This window comes from Cucumis sativus, chromosome 6, assembly GCF_000004075.3.
Source record: "Cucumis sativus cultivar 9930 chromosome 6, Cucumber_9930_V3, whole genome shotgun sequence".
NCBI lineage: Eukaryota > Viridiplantae > Streptophyta > Magnoliopsida > Cucurbitales > Cucurbitaceae > Cucumis > Cucumis sativus.
Window position 1 is genome coordinate 30,636,422 of NC_026660.2, and position 20,553 is coordinate 30,656,974.

Sequence of the window (20,553 nt, forward strand, 5' to 3'; positions counted from 1 at the left end):
GTCAACATTTTCTCTTACTGCTGAACTCATTAGGTAGGGTACTTTTACACATTTATCAACATTTATACGGACCTAAAGTATATGGATTGCTAAAATCATTGATAAACTACCTTTCCTCGGCGTTCCTTACTCTTTCAAATGGCTGTAGATATAAAGTATCACAACTTTTCATTAAAATGAAGAACTATTAACTGTTGAACCATTGAGTAAGAGAAGACTATTATGCAATGTACATCACTTTAAAGTTTTAACATAGCAAAGGGTAAAGGGCTTTGGGGCGGATGGCAATGGCATCTCCTTGCAAGTATGAAAAACGAGAAGCTTGGTGTTTCCAGTTCCATCTACTATGGATTTGTATGTCAACTGGCCTACCACACAAAATAAATACAGCTGAGAAATTATAATATCGATGTATACCAAATATATACAGATCTTTTAATATAAGTGTCATTTTATTGTCTTTCAGTGTTAAGATGTATTTGTTTGCAAAACAAGCAGTTTATCTTCAACTACAAATGAAGATATCTTTCCAAACAATCCAGGAAGTGTAGAAACAGGTTAAAATAGTTGGACCAAGAAATCATTCTCTAAAACAAACTTGGGTTTTCTAATTTGCTTTTGTTCAGATCTTTAAAACGGGAGTATTCGACAATCAAAGCCAGAGTGTTAACAAAGACTAAGGGAAGTAGGTCATACTTATCACTTGAAGACAAGATGACATTCTACGAGAATCTTGGGATAATATGTACTTACACAGACATGCAATCTACATAAAAGGTTAAAAAGTACCCGTCTACAAATGTATATATTGATTGATACTGGCTCATTCAGAAAGGAGAGAAATGAGGTGAAGCTCCTCACTTGATAACGCCAGGTCTATTGCTTTGTTCCCTTTTGATGCGAGAACTCCTCTTGGGGGCCTCTGTAGTTAATGCGTACATCTTCACAGGAAATAATTCCTGGGGAAATCCCTTTTGGTCCTAAAAACATCAACCACAAAATAGAAAACAATCAGTCCACCGATATAGGAGGAATTTCAGAGTTGGTAAACCTAGATAAAAGCATGTTCATGGATTGAGTTGGGAGCTCCGAGTTACGAATTTATTCATATTGAATCTAAGTATTCCAATCCTTTTATGGGTAAGGTATGCTTTTCTTTAAAATGATGGGTCTCAGCTCACCTTATGGTTCAAGTTGCTATCTAACTCTCTAACTAGTTCACATTTCAAACATGAAATATAACTCTATTTTCTGTTAAATCCATTGTTTTCCATAGGACCAAAGGGAATTTGAATAAACCAAGTACATGAGGTAAAGCAGAAATGCTGATAGAACTAGTTTACAACTTCTCAAGACTAATTTCAATATTTTGAGATCAGAAGGCATCCTACTAGAAGTGTAGAAATTTAAGAGCCTTTTATGAACATAATCAGATGAAATTACATTTATCTTAAATATCTTGTTATTAGAAGTGATTTGCAAACATGAATTTGAGAAATAAATAATGGACTTAAAATAAAATAACCGAGAAAATCATTTGCAATTCTGTTTGATGGTCGAAGAGACGAAAATAAACAAAAGTAGCATAGATTAGACTGAACCAAATGGATAGTGACTTTACCCTTGATTTAAATATGTAGAGTCCGCACTGGTTGAATAGATCTTTATAGTAGGAGTCAGATCTTGTGATGCTTCGATCTTCTTTATCTAATACAAACCCTTCAACAAAATACAACACTTGAGTTCTGATATGTCCCACTCGAAGGTTAATAAGGCAGACATGCTCTAAATAAAAAAGTCTTTCTTTCAAAACCAGAAACTTTATTGGAGATGAAACAATGAAATTCGTTTTCATTGAATGCAGGTACCAGATATTGAAATTGAGATAATATATTCTTGTTACTAGACAGCATGGGATTCATAAAGAAAAGAACAGAAAATGGCAAGTACCAGATCTTGCAATATTTTCCTTGAGGATGAAAATTCCGCCAGCTTTTAGGCCCAACTGAAAAGTAATGAATGATTAGAGCCATAATAAGTTATAGTCTACCTGCAGTCATGGCATACTTAATTCTAAATATTCAAACAATAAGTCCGGTTGAGAAAGGAGTTATCTAGCAGAATTAAGCCCAGCTATCAGAATCTTGTTTGTAATGAGAGTTGCAAGAAAAATGAAAAATTTTATTACTCGCCAGATGTTATTAGAGACAGGCTACTTGTTGATGTTAGCAGAAACATGAACAACTATCAATGTATTCTTCGCAAGAAAAGAAAAAAAAACACCAATGGGTAAGGAAAACTGAAAACAGTGAACGAAAAGAACCATAATAATTAATGTCCAGAATGACCTTATCATCTACAAGAAGCACCATAAAACTCACTGCGTCAGAATTATTTTCAAGTCAACACCCACAAATGAATGATCGTTTCATCTTTCAGTGTAAAAGAGGTGCCTACATTTTTTTGAGAAATCAATTCATAGCCATTCTGGGGAGTTTGGACAAAGAGAAAAAGTATTCACAAACAAAAGGCAAGAGATCCAGAGGAGATTGAGATGTTTGCTAGGCTTTCGACCTGAAAATTCCAATATGCACCTTTTTTTTTTCTGTTTGCACTAATGATGATTTTCTCATCAATACCGACTCAAAGTCCTTTATACAAACCTTAACTAGGTGGACATATCTTATCTACCCTTGTGTTTCTACTTTATTCTGAGAAATGAGCACCTAGTTCCTAATCGATAAAATATTAAGATCTCTATTTTCAATATAAATATTATCAAAAAGATATTTCCCTGAGATGTTATTTGAAATTTTCGTACATGAAGTTTTTTTTAATAACTTTCTAAAATTATATATAGATTGAAATTTTAGGTTTGAATCTAAATGTTTCAAGCTTCCATGAAGTAAACTTTGTTGCCAGTATTTCTGCTGACATTTTCACGACATCTTAGTCTCTGATGTGAACATCATATTGGCCTTCATCATTATCATTTCCATATTCAAGACTGTTTTAGTAGCTAATTCAAAATATATCACCCACAATAGAAGAACTCCACAACAACAAAGGTGGCATTGTGGAAAACAAGAAATTTAAAGATAAGGTAAGAGAAAAATGAGAAGATCTAAACCATTTGAACGGTTGAACTGACACTGACAGCTAGACCACATTACTACAGCCAAAGGGACCGAGAAATGATAAATTACTCAAGTAACAAAATTCTTCAGAGCTTGATTCAAGAAAAATATATATATATACACAACTTACCTTTGCTCTTTTAAAGAACGAGATAAAGTCCTCGTCAGTGAGATGTCCAATACACCACTGAACCCAAATAACATCATATCTTCCTGCATCTGGCGTGAATTCCTAGCAGTAGTGTAAATCTAAATGTTTTAGAAAAGAGAAAACGACTGGCACCCTAAATCAATAAATATACAGCCGAATTCATGGATGTCAAAGAAAATTCAGGCAGATAGACATTTGGTATTCATAATTTACTACTGTAAATCAGATATCCACAGGCAGAAGATTGAGGAGATCCAAAGGCACCGTAGCATCAACTAAGATACCAAAGCAACTTACACATAAAACTTCTCAATACAATATCTCACCTACTGAATGTTGAACCTCTATCCCGTGGCATCTAGCAATATTAAAAATTGTTTCCCCGTTTCTTTTTACTTGAGTTCGACAATATTGTCCTAACCATGGACCTATGCTCATATTGGCAGTTATTCTCCAGTTTCTTATAACTTTTCTCCTTTCAGTTTCATAGTGGGGGAGGACGTGCTCTTTACACAAAAACCAAAATTCCTTTCATATTAAAAAAGGGTACATAAGCTACCAAGTAACAACTAAATTAACACCTAAAGAGAAGCTACCAAGCTAGAAGGTACATAAGCTACCAAGCTACCAAGTAACACCGAAAGAGAAGGTCTTGAGCAAACACAACTACAAAAAATAACAAATTGTCTTATTGTAACTGATAGAATATCAATTGATTACATATACCTGTAGAGGCATGCAAAAGAAGTTAGTGGCTTTGTGCAGATCAGAGGGCCCATTATTTTCTGGAGCCAAGTTTCCACGAGCAGCCTCTAGGAAATGTGATACAGGTTCAAGAAGATCAACCTAAGACTCAAAAAGAGGTAAATAAACAAATTATCTGTAGGAGTAAAGTTTTCACATCAAAAAACAAAACAGCGATATCTTGCTGCAATTCACATGAAGTATAATGTGGAATTAAATGCTTGGGAAAATTGGATATAGAGTCACAACAAACCATTGATTCCAGAATCATGACAGTCTACATCAGAGCATGTCAATAACCGGAAAACCATTTTTTGAAGTCAAGGAAATGGTCATACAGAAATGGCCCAACCTCAATAATGGTATTCTGATAGGGGTATGCACTGGGAAACTAAATTTATTATAGAGTGAGGCGGTTATTGATCTCATTGTTCTTATCTTATGTATAACAATATCCAACAACGTTCCAGTGTTTCATGTGGATAGAAAGAAGACAGGATGCCCCACAGTTCATCCGACCGCCAATTTTACGTTCACTGGATTATTGGCGCAAAAGCATCAAAATTCCATCTAAATTCCACACGGTTACTTTACCTATAAACGTTTGTGATCTTACTTCCTTTTATGTTAAAAAAGATATGGAAGCGCTGCAATTCAATTAATTGAACAGCTATTCCACAATATTCATCAGTCGTTTGGTTCTTCAATACACGTTTTTTTAAAAACAAAAGAAAAAAAAACGAGCATTAAATCCCCGACAGCTCAATAAGAGTTCTTCTAGCCACTCTTGTGAAAACTGAACATCTATCCATATGATCATGTCCACCTTTCAAGCTGCCAAGCAGATTGCACGAAGACGAAGTAAAAACCAAAAGCTAAAAACCAAGGAAAACACGATTTCGTAAAAGTTACACAATGGATTCCAAGACAGGCAGATAGAAAGTAAGAAAGTAACATGGCAGAAACAAAAGGCAATTTGCATCATCTTACGTTACCTCGTTAAAATACTTAATAAGAAGATTCTTGGTGACTCTCCCAATGCCAGAACCACAATCTGGAATAGCAGCTCAAGCATTAGTAGCATTAACTAAAAAGTACAACTCATCCAGGGCAATGATAAGCAAAAGTGATGGAATGAGAAAATTAAGAAATGGGTTAAAAGAGAGATACCAAGAGCAACAAGGGGGCGGTCTTTTCCAGCAAAAGAGAAACGCTCGACCAAAATGGATTTGAGAAAAACTTCACTACCCAATATATCGGCGTCGTTAACATGGCCATAGCCGCCCAACACCCCATCAACAGAAGCCTCAACACCTTGCCAATAGCCTACACCTTCACGATACCATTCTGTGCGCTTAGTGGGGTTTCCAACATGTTCCCTCCACATCTCCTCCGCATTCTTGAATTCATGGCCGTCTGTATCAGCACCGCTCCCCTCCATTCCCAACTGATTTCTGCCCAACTCTTTTGACTCTGCTTTAGCCGCCCCTCGTCTCCCTTCTTGTGGCACTCCTCTGATTTCTCTTCCCTCCTTGCCTCACCGATTTGCTTCCCGCAACTCATTACCAAATTAAACTCCAAAATCTAAGAAAAATAAAAACTAAATCTTTTTCTTCCTTTTTCTTTTCTTTCTTTATCTCATTAATTAGCTAAATAATTAGATGGTGTTAAGTCAGATTTAATTATATAACATTAACAATTAACTCTATATTTTGTATATCCTTAAATCAATTAGAACAATAACAATGTGATTAAATATCAATTTGGAGAAATTTAATTACATGAGAGTTGAACTTTACTCAATTTAATTATCTTATATCAACTAAAAATCCCTACTCTTAAGAGGTGAGAAATTTCATCTCAACAAAGGGTTGGTTGATATTTATTTATATTTCATATGGCGAAAATATTTATATTTTTCATTGGGCGGGCTGGGCTTTCTTTCAAATCAAGATGTAAGGAATGGGCTTTTGTGTTACTGATATGCCCAATTAAATGCTGGGCCTTTTTCTTGGGGGCCCAAATAATACCAAGAAGGGCACACAATGAATCCTGTTGAGTGGTAAAGGGAGAGGAGGCAGAAGGCATAAGGAAGGCATTGAGGGCCAATACCAATCCCTTTCTCCTCCACTAATAATGCACATCGTCTACAGAAACCCTAAACTCCCCAACCTCATTTTTCATCACTATTATCACTTACCCCATCCATGGGGTCCCTCTCCCCATTCACACTCTCTCTCATTCCTCTAACACCACTCAAACTCAACTTTCGTTATACCTAACTAACGACCTAATTTACGACTTCAATATCTTTCTAATTAATAAGCTCTTGTCACACGTATCGTGAGAAATCAAAAGTTTGAATTTTCCAACTCTAGCTCGCAAATTATTGCTTAGAAGGAGAAAATGTGTTTTAGATTCTTTTATTTTTGCATTTGTCGTTTCATATTTTTATGTGTACTTTTGCAACTATTACTTGCTTTTTGTTTTTCTCACTTTTTCTTTATTAGTAAAAAAAGTTTGGAGTGAATTTCAAAGTGTGTTTTGTTCAGTTTTTTGTAACTTAGGGGGAAACTTTTGTTTGTGTAAATCAGTAACTAATTAATTAGCAGTCAAAATCAGAAGGTTCCACCATACTTACAGACATGTGTGTGTGTGTTTAATTAAGGGCTAAACCAATTAAACAAACACTGGCAGTATTTAATTTTAATTGAGATTGATTGATGAGACTGATTAAAGCCTTGGGGTCCCTCATTTGAATCATATATTATTATACCTAAAGATAAGATGAAAGTGATTTTAATTATAGATATATTGTCTCAACTAGCAATATAGGCTACATATCCATTTGCCTTTTGACAAATAAACCTGTTCATTTTCAGTGGGGGCTCACCAATTTGTATCTCTTAATCAATTGATGTTTCATGTGCACACATTTAATTATTAGGGTTATTAGGAAAGTAAAACCTTGTATTCTTAATTAATTAATTGCTTCCTTGACTCTTAATTAATGCCACCCCCTTAATGGAAACTGATAAGAAAAACAATTCAAATATATATATATATATATATATATATATATATATATATATTTGCAACATCCCATCATTGTTGTTGTTCTAAAGATCTGATTAGTATTGAATAAAATAAACTTTATTTAAAATTCAAACAATGATTATCAATAACTTTAAACAGTTCCATCTCAGTGCTCTATTGGATACCTATTTCAATCAATCTTGAATTTCAATGCCTAAGAGTTAGGGTTGTAGATAAAAGATAAAGATTAAAGAAGTCTCATATAGAAACTTTAATATTGATATATAATAAAGTTGGAGTGTTAGGGCTAATACTACATAGGGTACTAAAGGTTACTTTTTACACTTTAGTGTATATATATCCCATTTGAAGGTTATAAATATAGTTGTTTTTGGAGAATTTGATGATTAGGGTTTGAGAAAAGTTGCATGGTGTGGCATTAAAAAAGAATTGTGCAATTACAACCAAGCAAAATTCAAAAGGTATAATTGGCATTACAGAAGAATTGTTCAATAAATTCCCCTTTTCAAAAAAAAAAAAAAAAAAAAAGTCAATAAAGAATTTTTAATATATATATGTGTATATATATAAACCCCAATTCAATCTTTTCAAATCATGGGAACAGTCACTCCCATCATCCTACTTGCACACACACACAAACACCCATTTTCATCCAAAACCCATAATGCCTCTAAATCCCATCAATCAACACAAACCAAAACACACAAAGTTAACTTTATTAATATTAGTATTAGTAATAATAATAGTATTGCATCTTTTTATTTTTTTCTTTGAACAATTCATCATGCTCTTTCTTGGCTTTTGAAGTGACTTTGATTGGAAAAGAGTGAATTTTTTAACTTAGTGTTTGATGGATTTGACTAATCTTAGTGTCACTGTTCCACCCAAATATATATATAACCTAAAGTTTTTGTTTTTTTAAAAAAGAAAGAAAAAGGGCTAGCTTCAAATGGACCAGAATCATAAGCATACAGTTGCAAATGTTTCTAACAAAAATTATATTGTGTATCTGCCAATGATGAAAAGGGGATTTGCTTTGAATCCCAAAGCTAAAATAATATAATTATATGCTTCCACCTCAAAACACAGTTTAAAACCCTTTTTACTTTTTTTTTACATTTTCTTTCTAGTTTTGCTGAGAAAGGATTTTAATGATTAATAATTTTAATTAACCACTGAAAGTAACTTAAAAGTTGTCAACTCAAACAGTTATATAGTTAAAAAGGTAGCAGGCCAAACCCAAGCATGCAGCATGCCACTTTAATTAGTCATCAAATCTATAAACCCTCATCAAATTTATCTCTTTTGTTTCTGTTATCATGTCCTACAAAATAATATCAACTTCCTTCACCTACAAAAATACTATAAAATTCAACCAAGTATCATTTGTCTATATAAACAATTTAACCCTTGTATGACTTTACTCTTAATTATGGATAAACTACATCTTCTTAACCTCCTATTAATCAATTACAACCAATCCAGCCAACCTAATTATATTAGGCTTCCAAAGTCATACCAGAAGTAGAGAAAATACCATTCCATATATATATATATATATATATATATATAGAGAGAGAGAGAGAGAGAGAGAGAATCATATGGGTTGGTAATATGTAACTAAAGTAATCAGTATCATACTACTTTATAAAGATGATCATATATATGGAGGCTTATTTTTCTGTTTTAAACTTATGTCAGAATGTGCTATACAGCAGAGATGTGTGGTTGTGATCAAACACACAATACTCTAAATCAAGAAGCATTAAATTATCTTATATAAGAGTACCAATAGTTAAATCAATTCGACAAAAGTTTCTTCATATGGGTTAGATTATGAGAAATTATGAAGACAATGTATCTATTGGTATGAAACTTTTTTTGTTTTGTCTGGGATAATACTAAATAGTAAAAACGTAGTTTATTTCTTGTCTCGTAGTAATTAATTAGTTTATAATCTAAATATTCAAGAGATTATTATTAAATAAAACTGAGAACGTTAATCTAAGTTTTGTATCAAAATAAGATAAGAACTCGTGACAAAAAGTAGACATTATATCGTACAGTTAGAACTGCCATACATATATGTGAGGGTCTACAAATTTTAATTTACTGATCATAGTTTTTTGCTTTTCAAATTTCCTTCAGGTCTACGTGGAACAATGTTGTCATTCTTATCTTATATAATCTGATTTTGTAAAATTTATATTTATATAGTATATAGTTAGTGAGGTAGCATATATATTTATATATACACACATTAGGGTGTGGTCAAATGCAAAAGGAAAAAAGACTGAGTAGAGAGAGTATCGACGTGCAAAGCTCATCTTACTTGCTGGAAAGCAAAAACAGAAGATGAGGAGATTTAATTTTGAATAAATCCGCATGCCGAAAATGAGAAGAGGATTGCAAACATCAGCACAGTGACAACATAACATCAAATGTATAGAATAATAAAATACAACGACCTTAATAATAATAAAACTAGTTATATTATATCATATATACACACACATATATATGAACAAAAAGAATTAAAGGTAGTACGGTACAACATTTGGAAAAGAAAAGGGGAAAATTATTGTTGTTGTGTATGGAAATAAATAAAAAGAGGAGGAGAAATGGGGAGGAAGTGAAAAGCATGCTTGGTTTGTTGAACACTCTTTTCCACATCCATTTGATAAGACGAGTGATGAGGGAGAGAAAAACATGAATGTTTGTTTGGGGTAAAAAATTACCATAAATAATAATTTGAGTTAATGAAGATGAGGGATGATTATATTAAGTGAAAGGGGAAGGGGAATGGGAAGATGAAGGGGAAAGAGGGGGTGGGCAGTCCCATCATTAAATTACTGAGCTTTCCAATCATGTCTCCGATTCATGTACTTCTTTTCACTGTTCAAACCTTCTGTTCCTCAACTTTCTGTCCCATCTCACTCACAACCTATATTCCCTTTCTTCTTTTTTTATTTTTTCCGCTTTAAATACTACCACATTTCTTTCTTTTTTTTTACATTTTTCTTCATATACATTTTAATAAATGATCTTAGATTTAGTTGGATAAAAATAGTAATTTTTAGATACTAAATTTAACACTTACAAGTAATTTCAATGTATACAGTGGAGACTGAAATAATAGTTTAACATTTATTTTGACTAGTGCATCAAACCAACATATATACCTCATCGAATATTAATGAAATCACAAAAATCACAATGTTTTTTTTTTTCTTTTTTTGGTGGTATTGTAAAAATGCACCCAAATATATATGAATGTTAATAAATATATATGGGGGAGAAAGAGAATTAATAAGTAAAAGGAATTACTTGAAGTAAGGAAGAGTTTTATGAGGGGAATTATATAATGTGTGTGTTTAATAAAAACCTCTGTTGGTAGGAGAACTCGGTGGTGGTTGTTCCTGGTGAGGTGGAGGAGGCCAATCAAAAAGATGATTGAATGGAACGACGTCGTGTAAGCAGGCAGCTGCAGCTGATCCTTTGATTATTTGCTCTAATTTGTGAGGTGGTTGTTGTAGATGTTGTTGTTGTTGTTGTTGTTGTTGTGTAGTTGTATTGAACAAGAGAGTTAATGGGTCGGTTTCTAATTCTTCCAAATCTGCAAAGAAATCATGATCTTCATCAATTAACCCTCCTTCACTAGTGCTACTCATCATCAATTCATTCTCAATCATCTCCTCTTCCTTAACATTATTATTATTCTTATTTGATGCTTCTTCATCTACTGCTGCTGTTGATGATAATAATGTCATTGTCGTTCCATCGTTGTTGTTTTCATGATCTTGTTCTTCTTCTTCTTCTTGAACTTCTTGTTTATTTTTATGATGGACTAATTTTGAAGAATTGGGTTGTGTTGTAGTAGATGTAGTAGTAATAGTAGAAGTGTTGTTTTTTGATGATTGTTGAGATGATCTTGAAGAGCCAGCAAGAGCATTTCTTTGAGTTGGCCATGGATGGTTGTGTTCAGATGTGTAAGTTATCACCAACATGTTTGGATCTGTTCTACTTCTCTCCACTTGTTTTCTTGCTGAACATCCTTTTGAGCTGCTGCATCTATAGTACCCCCTGAAATTAAACACACAACACACAATTATCCCAAATTTCCTCTTCTCAATTACAACTACTACAATTCCAATATTCGAATACACATGTTAGCTTAATTACGTCCACGTTGATTAGTCTTACGAAACAACTCTACAATAACTATTCAACTCATAAGTTTAGAATTCAAATTAGCTGATAATGGGTAGTTTGCATATGTATTTTGAACACTCTCATCCTTGAATCCATCTACTTCTATTTTCTTTGAAAATGAGAAATATCTTATTAGCATCTTTGTTTTGAGTGGACTAATAAATCTTTTACTAGTTACCCTTTAATTAGTTTTTAATTTACTAACTGAAGTGATATTATATATATACATATAGGAGTAACAATATATGTGTGTCTCATGTTTGTTTCTACATTAATATTATTATTATTATTCCAAGCCTAAGAGATATTCTGTATGACTACTTGGGATAATATTGAATTGCGCGATTGCGGTCAAAAAGATGAAACTGATGATCAAAGAGTACTCTACAAAGCCACACACATATGTGAAAAGGGAGTGAAATGAATGGCCATGAATTATATAAATGTAATTCCCAAGAAACAGAAAGGCTTCAAAAACCATATAAATTTAACAGTGCATAGAGGGAAAAAAGAAGGATTAAAACAAACTATTAGCTAGCTAGCTGGCTAGGGTAATAAACTTAATAATTTGAAGAGTAAAATTAACTTGGTATATGTGCAACATAAGATCATCAAGATCAGGTGCAACCCAAAAAGCAAAAAATGTGGAAGTTAAAAACAGAATGAGAAATGAGAATATACATAAAATGAAAAAGGATGAAAAGGGATTACCTAGGATATGGAGAACCTTTAATGGGTTTCTGACCATATTTCCTCCAAGCCCAAAGATCAGAAGGAATCACTTCCCCATTTGGTCTACTACTGGCAGCCACTGGAGCTGGAACACAAACCACCTTCCTTGCTTGGCTCTTCCTGTAACACAACAACATACACAAATATTTATATATGCTTTTCATTTTCTCACCAAAATATATATTATAATTAATTATTCCCCCTCTCATCAATAACCACTTTTTCTCCATAGCCCTATTTGCATTTTTTTTTTTTTTGGGGGGGGGGGGGGGGGGGGGGGTTGTGATTTGTTCAAGAGGGAGAATAATTGAAGAAGCAACTGAAAAAGACAAGAGCATCAACAAATACACACCACAGTTATCAATTCTCTCAGGTGGGTTTTGCAACACCATACCCACACACACACACTAACAAAAGAAAAAGTTGGATTTGATAACAACTATACAATGAAAGGGCAAACCTCTGTAGCAATTTCCCCCCACCTTTTCAGCTTTGATAATTACAACCCCCCCTCTCTAAATCTCCCAATCAAGAACAATTATATTATATATACACAAATAATCCTTCAATTTCAAACTCTACCGCCAATCTAAATCAAACCCTTTTTTTTTTTATTTTTTTTGGGATAAAAAAACCCCTTAAATTTAACAAACTAATAATAAACCCTATAATTTAGATAAATTCATATGCAATAATAAAACAAAAGTAAGAAGTTTGTTGAATTACCTTCGCTTGATACCGGGGGGATTCCGAGGAGAAGAGATGTGAAGGGCGGAGGAGGTATTATTGTTATTATTATTATTATGATCATGATGATGAAGAAAATGATGAAGGTGATGATCAGGATGCAGTGGAGTAGTAGTAGTGGTAGGAGAATGATTTGAAATTAAGAAATTAGAAGGAGGTGGGGAATTATTCGTAAGTGAAGAAATGGTTTGGAATTTGTTGGGTGAAGGAGAGATCTGAAGCATACGTGAGAATAAATTGGAATTACAAGGGCTGCTCTTCATAACCTCATGATGATCTTCATGATCTTGATGAGCAGCAGCAGCAGTAGTAGTAGTAGAAGAAGCAGAAATTCCATTGAAAAAAGCATTAATATTAGTACTATTATCCACAGGCAGCTGATGATGATGTTGATGAAGATGATGATCAAGTACTGAAGGAGCAACAACACTGCAAAATGGATCTCCAAAATTGTACTGATGATGTTGATGATCTTGTAGTTGCAGCAGTTGTGATGAAGAAGAATAATAGAAAGAGGTGGAATCTTGAAGATGATGATCAGCTAATATTTCAGTCTTGCAATTAGAAGAAGAAGAAGTAGTAGTAGTAGTAGTAGTAGTAGAGCTTCTTGTTGTTGTTGTTGATGATCTTCCTCTTACAATATCAGTCAAATCACCTACTTCTTCATAATTCTCCATCTCAAACAACAACAACATAATAAAGTTAATCACTACCCCCAACCCTTCCTCTCAATATCTCTCTCTCTCAATATTCTAAAACTTTATAACAACACACAAATTTAGATTCTTTTCAAAAAAAAAAACTCCCCCTTTATTTCCCCTTTTGATGGGGTTCTTCTTCCTTCTATATAAGTCGTAATGTCATCAAATAAACTAACAATTTTTGAGATTGAGAGAAAGAGAAAAGAGAAATATTAGAAAGAGAAAGTCGCTGACTTTTTAAACACAAATTAAATATATATAACTTATAACTCTCTCTTCTTTACATTTTCCATTATTCTATACTTCGACTTCTACATAGAGGATTGTGAAATTAAATGTAATAATATCTTTTCATCCACATTTTACTTTTCTCTCTCTCTCTCTCTCTCTGTGGATAGGTAATAATAAATCAATGAAACTTACCTCTATTGGAATTGAAAGCATGTCGTTATTCCAATACAAAAGGGCATTGACTTGATAGTCAAATGTTTATACTTTTTAATTATTGGGAGTGATTAATTACTTCATCTTAATTCATTCTCTCCCACTTTATTATTTTAATTGATCTCTCTCTCTTACACGCAAAGGGTTAATTAAAGTTGAGAGTTTTCAGCAAATAAAGAATGGGTTCTTGTTTTATTTTATTTATAACAAAAGTGATATCTTGTGGTCACAAACACACATAAAGAGTTGATGGATACTGTAGACATAAAATATATAAGTATCTACTTGTATTTATACTCTTTCTTATGGTTTTCGTTTTCAAACAAAAGCTGTGTTACATTGAAATACTAATTGAATCATTAAGTTCCTAAATTTATAATGGTGATAACAGTATGGTACATTGTTATGTTTCACTACTATCATGCATATATAAACAAAAGGGTATATGGTGTAACATGAATATCCTAAAAAATAAAAACAACACAGAAATTCATATAATAAAAGGTCGTTCAAAACGTACAACTATTATTGTACCGAAGTCATCGGGAGAAACGTTCTATACCATTAACTTGATCGATAATGTAGTGATCAAATATAAGAAAAAATAGTTGCTGGGGATCCACCCAAAGTCAAAAATGGGGTTGAAGAGATGAGTATTGTTGTACAAATTACTGTATCCTTTTGCACTTACAACTATTTTTAGTAGCCGCACTTTAATTTCCCACTACCCCTCCTCACCTCACACATATACCTTTTTAATTATTCCTTCATCTTTATAATATCACACACACCAAATTAAGTTGTCACATACAATAATAAAACTAAGGACTCAATTCTCACATTTCCTACTTGTCACATTTGAATGTATAATACTATTGTAGGTACGTATTTGAGGTGTTGTGCCATTGCCATTGCCATGCATTGCCATTGCCATTGCCATTGCCACTTCATTCTTCATTAAATGAAGTGGAGTCCACTGTTACAGTTAAACACAAATGAATAATGTAAATAAAGGAGTACCACAGCAAATACTGTAATTATATAGCTAGCATATGATGATTAATTAATATTGTTTTTATGAAATTGCAAATATAATAAAATTTATGTGATATAATTTTATTTGGAGGAGAATGGAAAATTCAAAATGGCAATGATAATTTAGGGAATCACAGACACCACAACTTCATCTTCATCTCATCTATTGTGTTGATGAGACATTTTGAGAATCTCTCTGCATCAACAGAGAGAACACATAAACGGAAAGAAAAGCAAAGAAAAAGAAGCCTTTTTATTTATTTATTTTGAAAAGAGTATTGTTTTGTATTGTATTCCCATTCTCTTCTCTAATAATTTTTGGACACACTACTGATCTTCTTCCCCCCTTCTATTTGATTTTGTCCACATGCTTCGTCTGACACCCACACAATTATTTTCATTCTATATATTTTACATTCATTATATTTATATACTACCCCTCAATACTATATATATATATATAACTAAAATTGAATTTTGAATTCGAAAGAACCAACACACTTTGATTGTCCTTATATTCCCCCAAGCTCCGTTACGTCCTTTTGTAACCCACCCAATGTTTTGATTTTGGAAGCAGACATATTTCTCAACAAAAAGGAAGGGGGTATCCCTCCACTTCCCATTACTACTACTTCCTCCTATATCTCCTTGCAACCCCTACAATTATAATATCATTACGAGTATGTAAGGCGTAACTTTGAATATGTCTCTCTAATCTAATCTAATCATACAAGAAATAAAAAGCAATTTGTTTTTGAGCGGTTGCCTTCCACACGTTGTAACATGACAAAGGGCTAAAGACAACTAAGAATAGAACAAAAAGAGAAGTGGGATTCTATCTTAAGAAAAGAATTTATGAAGAGGGGTTTTTGTATTAGAAAACCCTACCATATATATATATATATCTATATATATATATATATTGACCATGTGATGCAACCCTCTTTCACATTAATTTAATTAATTCATAAATCATCCCTTACCATATGCTTATTTTATTTTACAAATTCCCTACTCATAAAATAATAAAATTGCCAACTTTCTCCGCTAATTATTGGCATCACGATTGGATTACATTTATTTTATTTTTTCACAAAGAAAATTAGAAAAATTATATAACAAAGATGCCTGCAATTTCATCAACTTGATTGTAATAATGATTTAATTTCCATATACTATTGCTCGTTTGTGACACATGTCCACTACCTTTTTATTACACATCGACCATTAATACATTACTAGTACTTTACACATTATGAAGTATTAATTATTTTCCTACGTGGGATGATGGAATTATATAAACTAAAGAAGTAAAATCCAGGACTGCAACAATAACTTGCTTTACAACTTTTCGTGATAGGAAAGAAAATTTTAAAAATGGAGATCTTTGATATATTAAATAGTTTTGAAAATTAAGTACATTTAGATTAACTTCTGTGTTAACTTAATCCAAACACACACATTATTGTTTATTAATTATATAGAGAGGAAGAATTTTGTCTGTATATGGGGGCTACTGGTCTAAAGCATTTAAATACAATAATTTAAGTGGAAAGTAGGGGTCCATTGTTACATTAATAATTATTCAAAGGAAAAAAAAAACTATATCTGATTGATTCTGTGTGTAACCTTTAATTAGGATGTGATAATATATGATTCTTCCATTAATTGAACAACTGTTGAAGTACAGTTGTTTTTCATTGGAAATTATATCTTTGCCAGAACATTAAAAGTCATTCTCCACAAATTAATTCTCATAGTTTCACTTTTTAAATTATCAAATTTTGTGGATTAGATATATAATACACTGTTTTCGAAAAAGTAATTACGCTGTATTCAATTTAAAACTATATATTATCCACATTATGTATATAACAACGTTCTTTTGAATAATTTATTGGTTCTTTGAGGGAAAATGGAATTTGGGAGATTTAGATATAATTACTTAGTGGTATAGATAATACTTTTTGACTATCTTCGAGGTTAATTTCTAAAGATGTGTTTTCCAAAATTAATGTTGCGTTTTAATAAAATTAAGATAAATAGCTTTCAAGGTATTTTATAGATGAAAACGATAACATGAGTATAGGAATTTGTTTAGTTCATATATATATATTTTAAGAGATTAACCAAATCCATATTACTATTATTATTGTTATGGAATTGAATCAGAGCAGGCAAGAAGAACATAAGTCATTGTCCAAATCCAACCAAATTCAGAGGAATAGATTCACATATACATAGATATATAGAGAGATTTTAGTTGAATACGATTGTCACCACATTTCATATGTTTCTTTATGTTATGTAATGAAATGAATTAGACAACAAAATAAAGGATCGACTGTTTGGTGAAACTTAGTTACGGTGATATTTGTTCTCATATACAGTTTGATTTTTTGTGTTTGTATACATATATATATATATATGAACAGTTATTAGTATTTGATGTTCAAATGAATTAGAGACCATATAATCAATTGTTAATAATCTTATAGAATGAGGATTGAGATTTGTGTAATTTCTCAATCATATTTCGAAGGTTGCAAGACATATTGTGGGGGTGTTCTTTTTTCAACTTAAGTATGCAGGTTAGATATTAAACTTTGTTAAATTAACATAGAACTTAATGTGTATAATATTATTATCATATGGAGATTTGGTTGTGGGTGAATTCTTCAAAGAATTGATTGTGCGCCTTTCGAGAAGGGTACGTGTGAGATAATAAGATGATGAACGTAAAAGGTTCAATTGTTATTAGAATAATATTATCAATACTTAATTTGATAGAGTTGGTTAAACTCATCTTAAGGAATAAGGTGTCTCATTTCAAAACAAATAAATAATTAAGTGTTTGATGAAAGAATATGTTTAGTTGAAAAAACAAAACAATGAATTATATATACTTTTATGTTTAATAATAGTAAATTTCATATATCTAACTTTCCCTTTTAAGCCAAAAATAGAGCTTTGATCAGATCAAAACAAACCCTTTTTTTCTTTGTCAGGAAAAGGATGAGTAAAAACATCTTTTGCAGTCTCATTATATCAGTAAATTCATTAATCAGGTAAAGAAAAAGAATTTGGATAAACTATAGAGAGAGTGGCAAAGATAAATCTCTCCCTAGCTAGTGTGTGTGTGTATATATATATATATATGTGTGTGTGATTGTTCTTGTTCCCCATGGGCTTTTGAAGACTCACAGCTTTAGGTGAAGGACTTAGCAAAGGATAATGTCAAAACAAGGTTGAGAAACCACACGTCTATGGTTTTGATCATCACATAGGAAGTTTTGAAAAAATGGCACATGTGCCTAAATCGAGGCTAGCTAGCTACTTCTCGAAAGGGTGCATATATACATTGATCTTAGACAATCATAGGCATTAAATTGGTGTTGTAAATGTGATTAACCAAAGTAAATTCAAATGAAAATGGGCATGGGGGGAGGGGTAATCATAATGTTTCTTTTTATACATAAAAGCTGGGGGGGCCTAATCAACCACTTTAGAGGTGCATAAACATCTGTTTTCTAATCAACCTAAGTTTGTCAACTCAAAGCTCAAAGTTAATATCTTAGGCAACAAATTGTTTTGTTTGGCCAAACATTAAATTGGTGATAACCTATTTTCTTGTCTTCCTCACTTTTATGTTAGCTTCACCTTTCTTTATTACCAACATCACAATTTTGTCTACCACCATATATATATCTTTCTCCAATTTTACATCACCAACAATGGAGCTTAGCAGGCTACTGACCTGTATTGGAGATTTTGTTTTGCATGCATATTACAGATCTGGTAAATAGTTTGAGATCAATCCAATTTTAAATGAACAGTATTCGTATACTAAATGAAGTTGTTGATGAATAAAGGATATATAATCGTATATAATTTGGTAAATAGTTTGAGATTAATTTAGACATTGTTTTGAAGAAATAATTTAAATACACTATATTCATTGCTCCAAATGATGTGTTTAATGCAAATGAATTTTGCAATAATCGAACGTATAATGCTCTCTTCTTTATAAGATTCTATTTACAAGGAAACATCTTCAACCATTCTTTAGCAATTTTCATCCATATTATATATGAAAAATTTGGACTTTGTGGTGTAGCATAGCTAGGGCTATGTGCATAGGCATGACCCAACTTGTCTTTGCTAGGGCACAATAACCCTCAAGAAAGGTCCCAATTTTGGTGAGAAATTATCACATGGCCCCATTTTCAACTTATATCTCTTTAGCAATATGTTTGGTCAACCCAAACCCCAAAAACAAACAAATAAATAAATTTAGTTTATAAAAAAAATAAACACCATTAATTAAAATTTTGAATTGAATATAGAATAGAGAGGAAGATCATAATGCATGGCCTTATCATATGAACAAATTAAAGCCCCAAAGTTCTCTCTTTCTTTACAAAATGAAAACATGTTTTGTTGGGTTGAATGAGCCATTTGGGTAGAAGAATCATAATTATAGATTCAATAGGGTGGAGACAAGTGCCATTAGAGAGGCCAACCCATATATTTTCCTCAAGCTAAGCCAGCTGCTTCCTTCAATTTTGGCTTTAACTTTTGCTTTTGCATTATTTTAAACCCCACCTATATAGAAGGGTGTGTGTATATATATATATATATGATGTTTCATTTATGCTTCTCTTTTGTTTGGCATGACTGCCTTTATAGTTCTTTTGCTTTTTGCATGATATAGGGATTGATGCAAAGTATGGTGTTTCTTGATGTTGACAAACCTCTAATTCCCTTTCCTTTTTCTCTTCCCTTCAATTTTGGTTGGTTTTCCTTTCATTTCTCATCTTTAGTAGGTTTCTTTTTTTTTAAAAAAAAAAAAAGAGTCTACTTTCAAAACTACGTTTGTTGTTATTTATCAAGGATAATATGAAAAAATGAACCTCACTTGATTACACGTAATGCTATTTATTTGTATGTAATAAATGGTCAACTTTCACCTCCAAATGTATAATCATAATCATAGCAAGCAATTCAACTAAGGAACGAATGGTGCTTACTTTTATTATGCATAACAAATTATTTACTATTATCTTTATCATTCTCGTTATCGATGAGATTAAGAAGTTTAGTGAGAAATTCGTAAATTTAAGATTGCACACCAATAAAAGACTTGACACGTGGCCACAGCGGATTTGGGTGCTGGTATGTAGTATGAATTAAGTATGTATATTGATGTCCATTGTTTAGTTCTACTTTAAAAAGGAAACTTATTGCATAAATTTGAGAAGGGATCCCAAAGAATTGTATATTTAATATTGTTAATAGAAAATCCTTGAAGTACGTTAAATGCCACGTAGCAATATTGAAGTTATTTGGCAGAGATGAGTTTGCTTTGACATGGGAAATGGGATGAAAATGTCAAGGTTTTTCCTTTCTTTAAGGGATCATGTTAGATCTCATACCCTTATCTTCTTGTACTCATTTTTTCTTTCTTTATCTCATCTATCACACATCAAAAGATGCAACTTTTCATTCAAATTTTATAACATATCAATTCTTTGCCATAAAAAAAGATTAAGTTTTCTACGTCATCTTTTTCAACTCGATATTGTAATTATTA

At 32.2% G+C, this 20,553-nt stretch overlaps 2 protein-coding genes across 4 annotated transcripts; both read right to left on the reverse strand.

The window, feature by feature from the left end:
• Positions 1–143: 143 nt before the first annotated feature.
• On the reverse strand, positions 144–5,646 carry LOC101208679 (alpha N-terminal protein methyltransferase 1). 3 transcript variants are annotated; one of them, XM_011660031.2, is made up of 8 exons: positions 5,203–5,646; positions 5,028–5,086; positions 4,015–4,134; positions 3,268–3,369; positions 1,951–2,005; positions 1,622–1,719; positions 862–980; positions 144–363 (listed from the first exon to the last, which is right to left on the reverse strand). In XM_011660031.2, the coding sequence occupies exons 1-8, from the start codon at positions 5,471–5,473 to the stop codon at positions 360–362; spliced, it is 828 nt and encodes a 275-aa protein (XP_011658333.1). In that variant the 5' UTR covers positions 5,474–5,646; the 3' UTR covers positions 144–359. The 3 variants fall into 3 exon arrangements, with proteins under 3 accessions (XP_011658333.1, XP_011658332.1, XP_004134551.1); XM_011660030.2 differs by having other exon boundaries at positions 144–368; XM_004134503.3 differs by lacking the exon at positions 144–363 and having other exon boundaries at positions 581–980; positions 5,203–5,645.
• A 4,549-nt stretch (positions 5,647–10,195) lies between these two features.
• Positions 10,196–13,751, reverse strand: LOC101209169 (probable WRKY transcription factor 35). The gene is made up of 3 exons (XM_004134843.3): positions 12,760–13,751; positions 12,013–12,153; positions 10,196–11,172 (listed from the first exon to the last, which is right to left on the reverse strand). Exons 1-3 carry the CDS (start codon positions 13,473–13,475, stop codon positions 10,464–10,466), a joined length of 1,566 nt encoding a protein of 521 aa, XP_004134891.2. The 5' UTR covers positions 13,476–13,751; the 3' UTR covers positions 10,196–10,463.
• Positions 13,752–20,553: the final 6,802 nt, after the last annotated feature.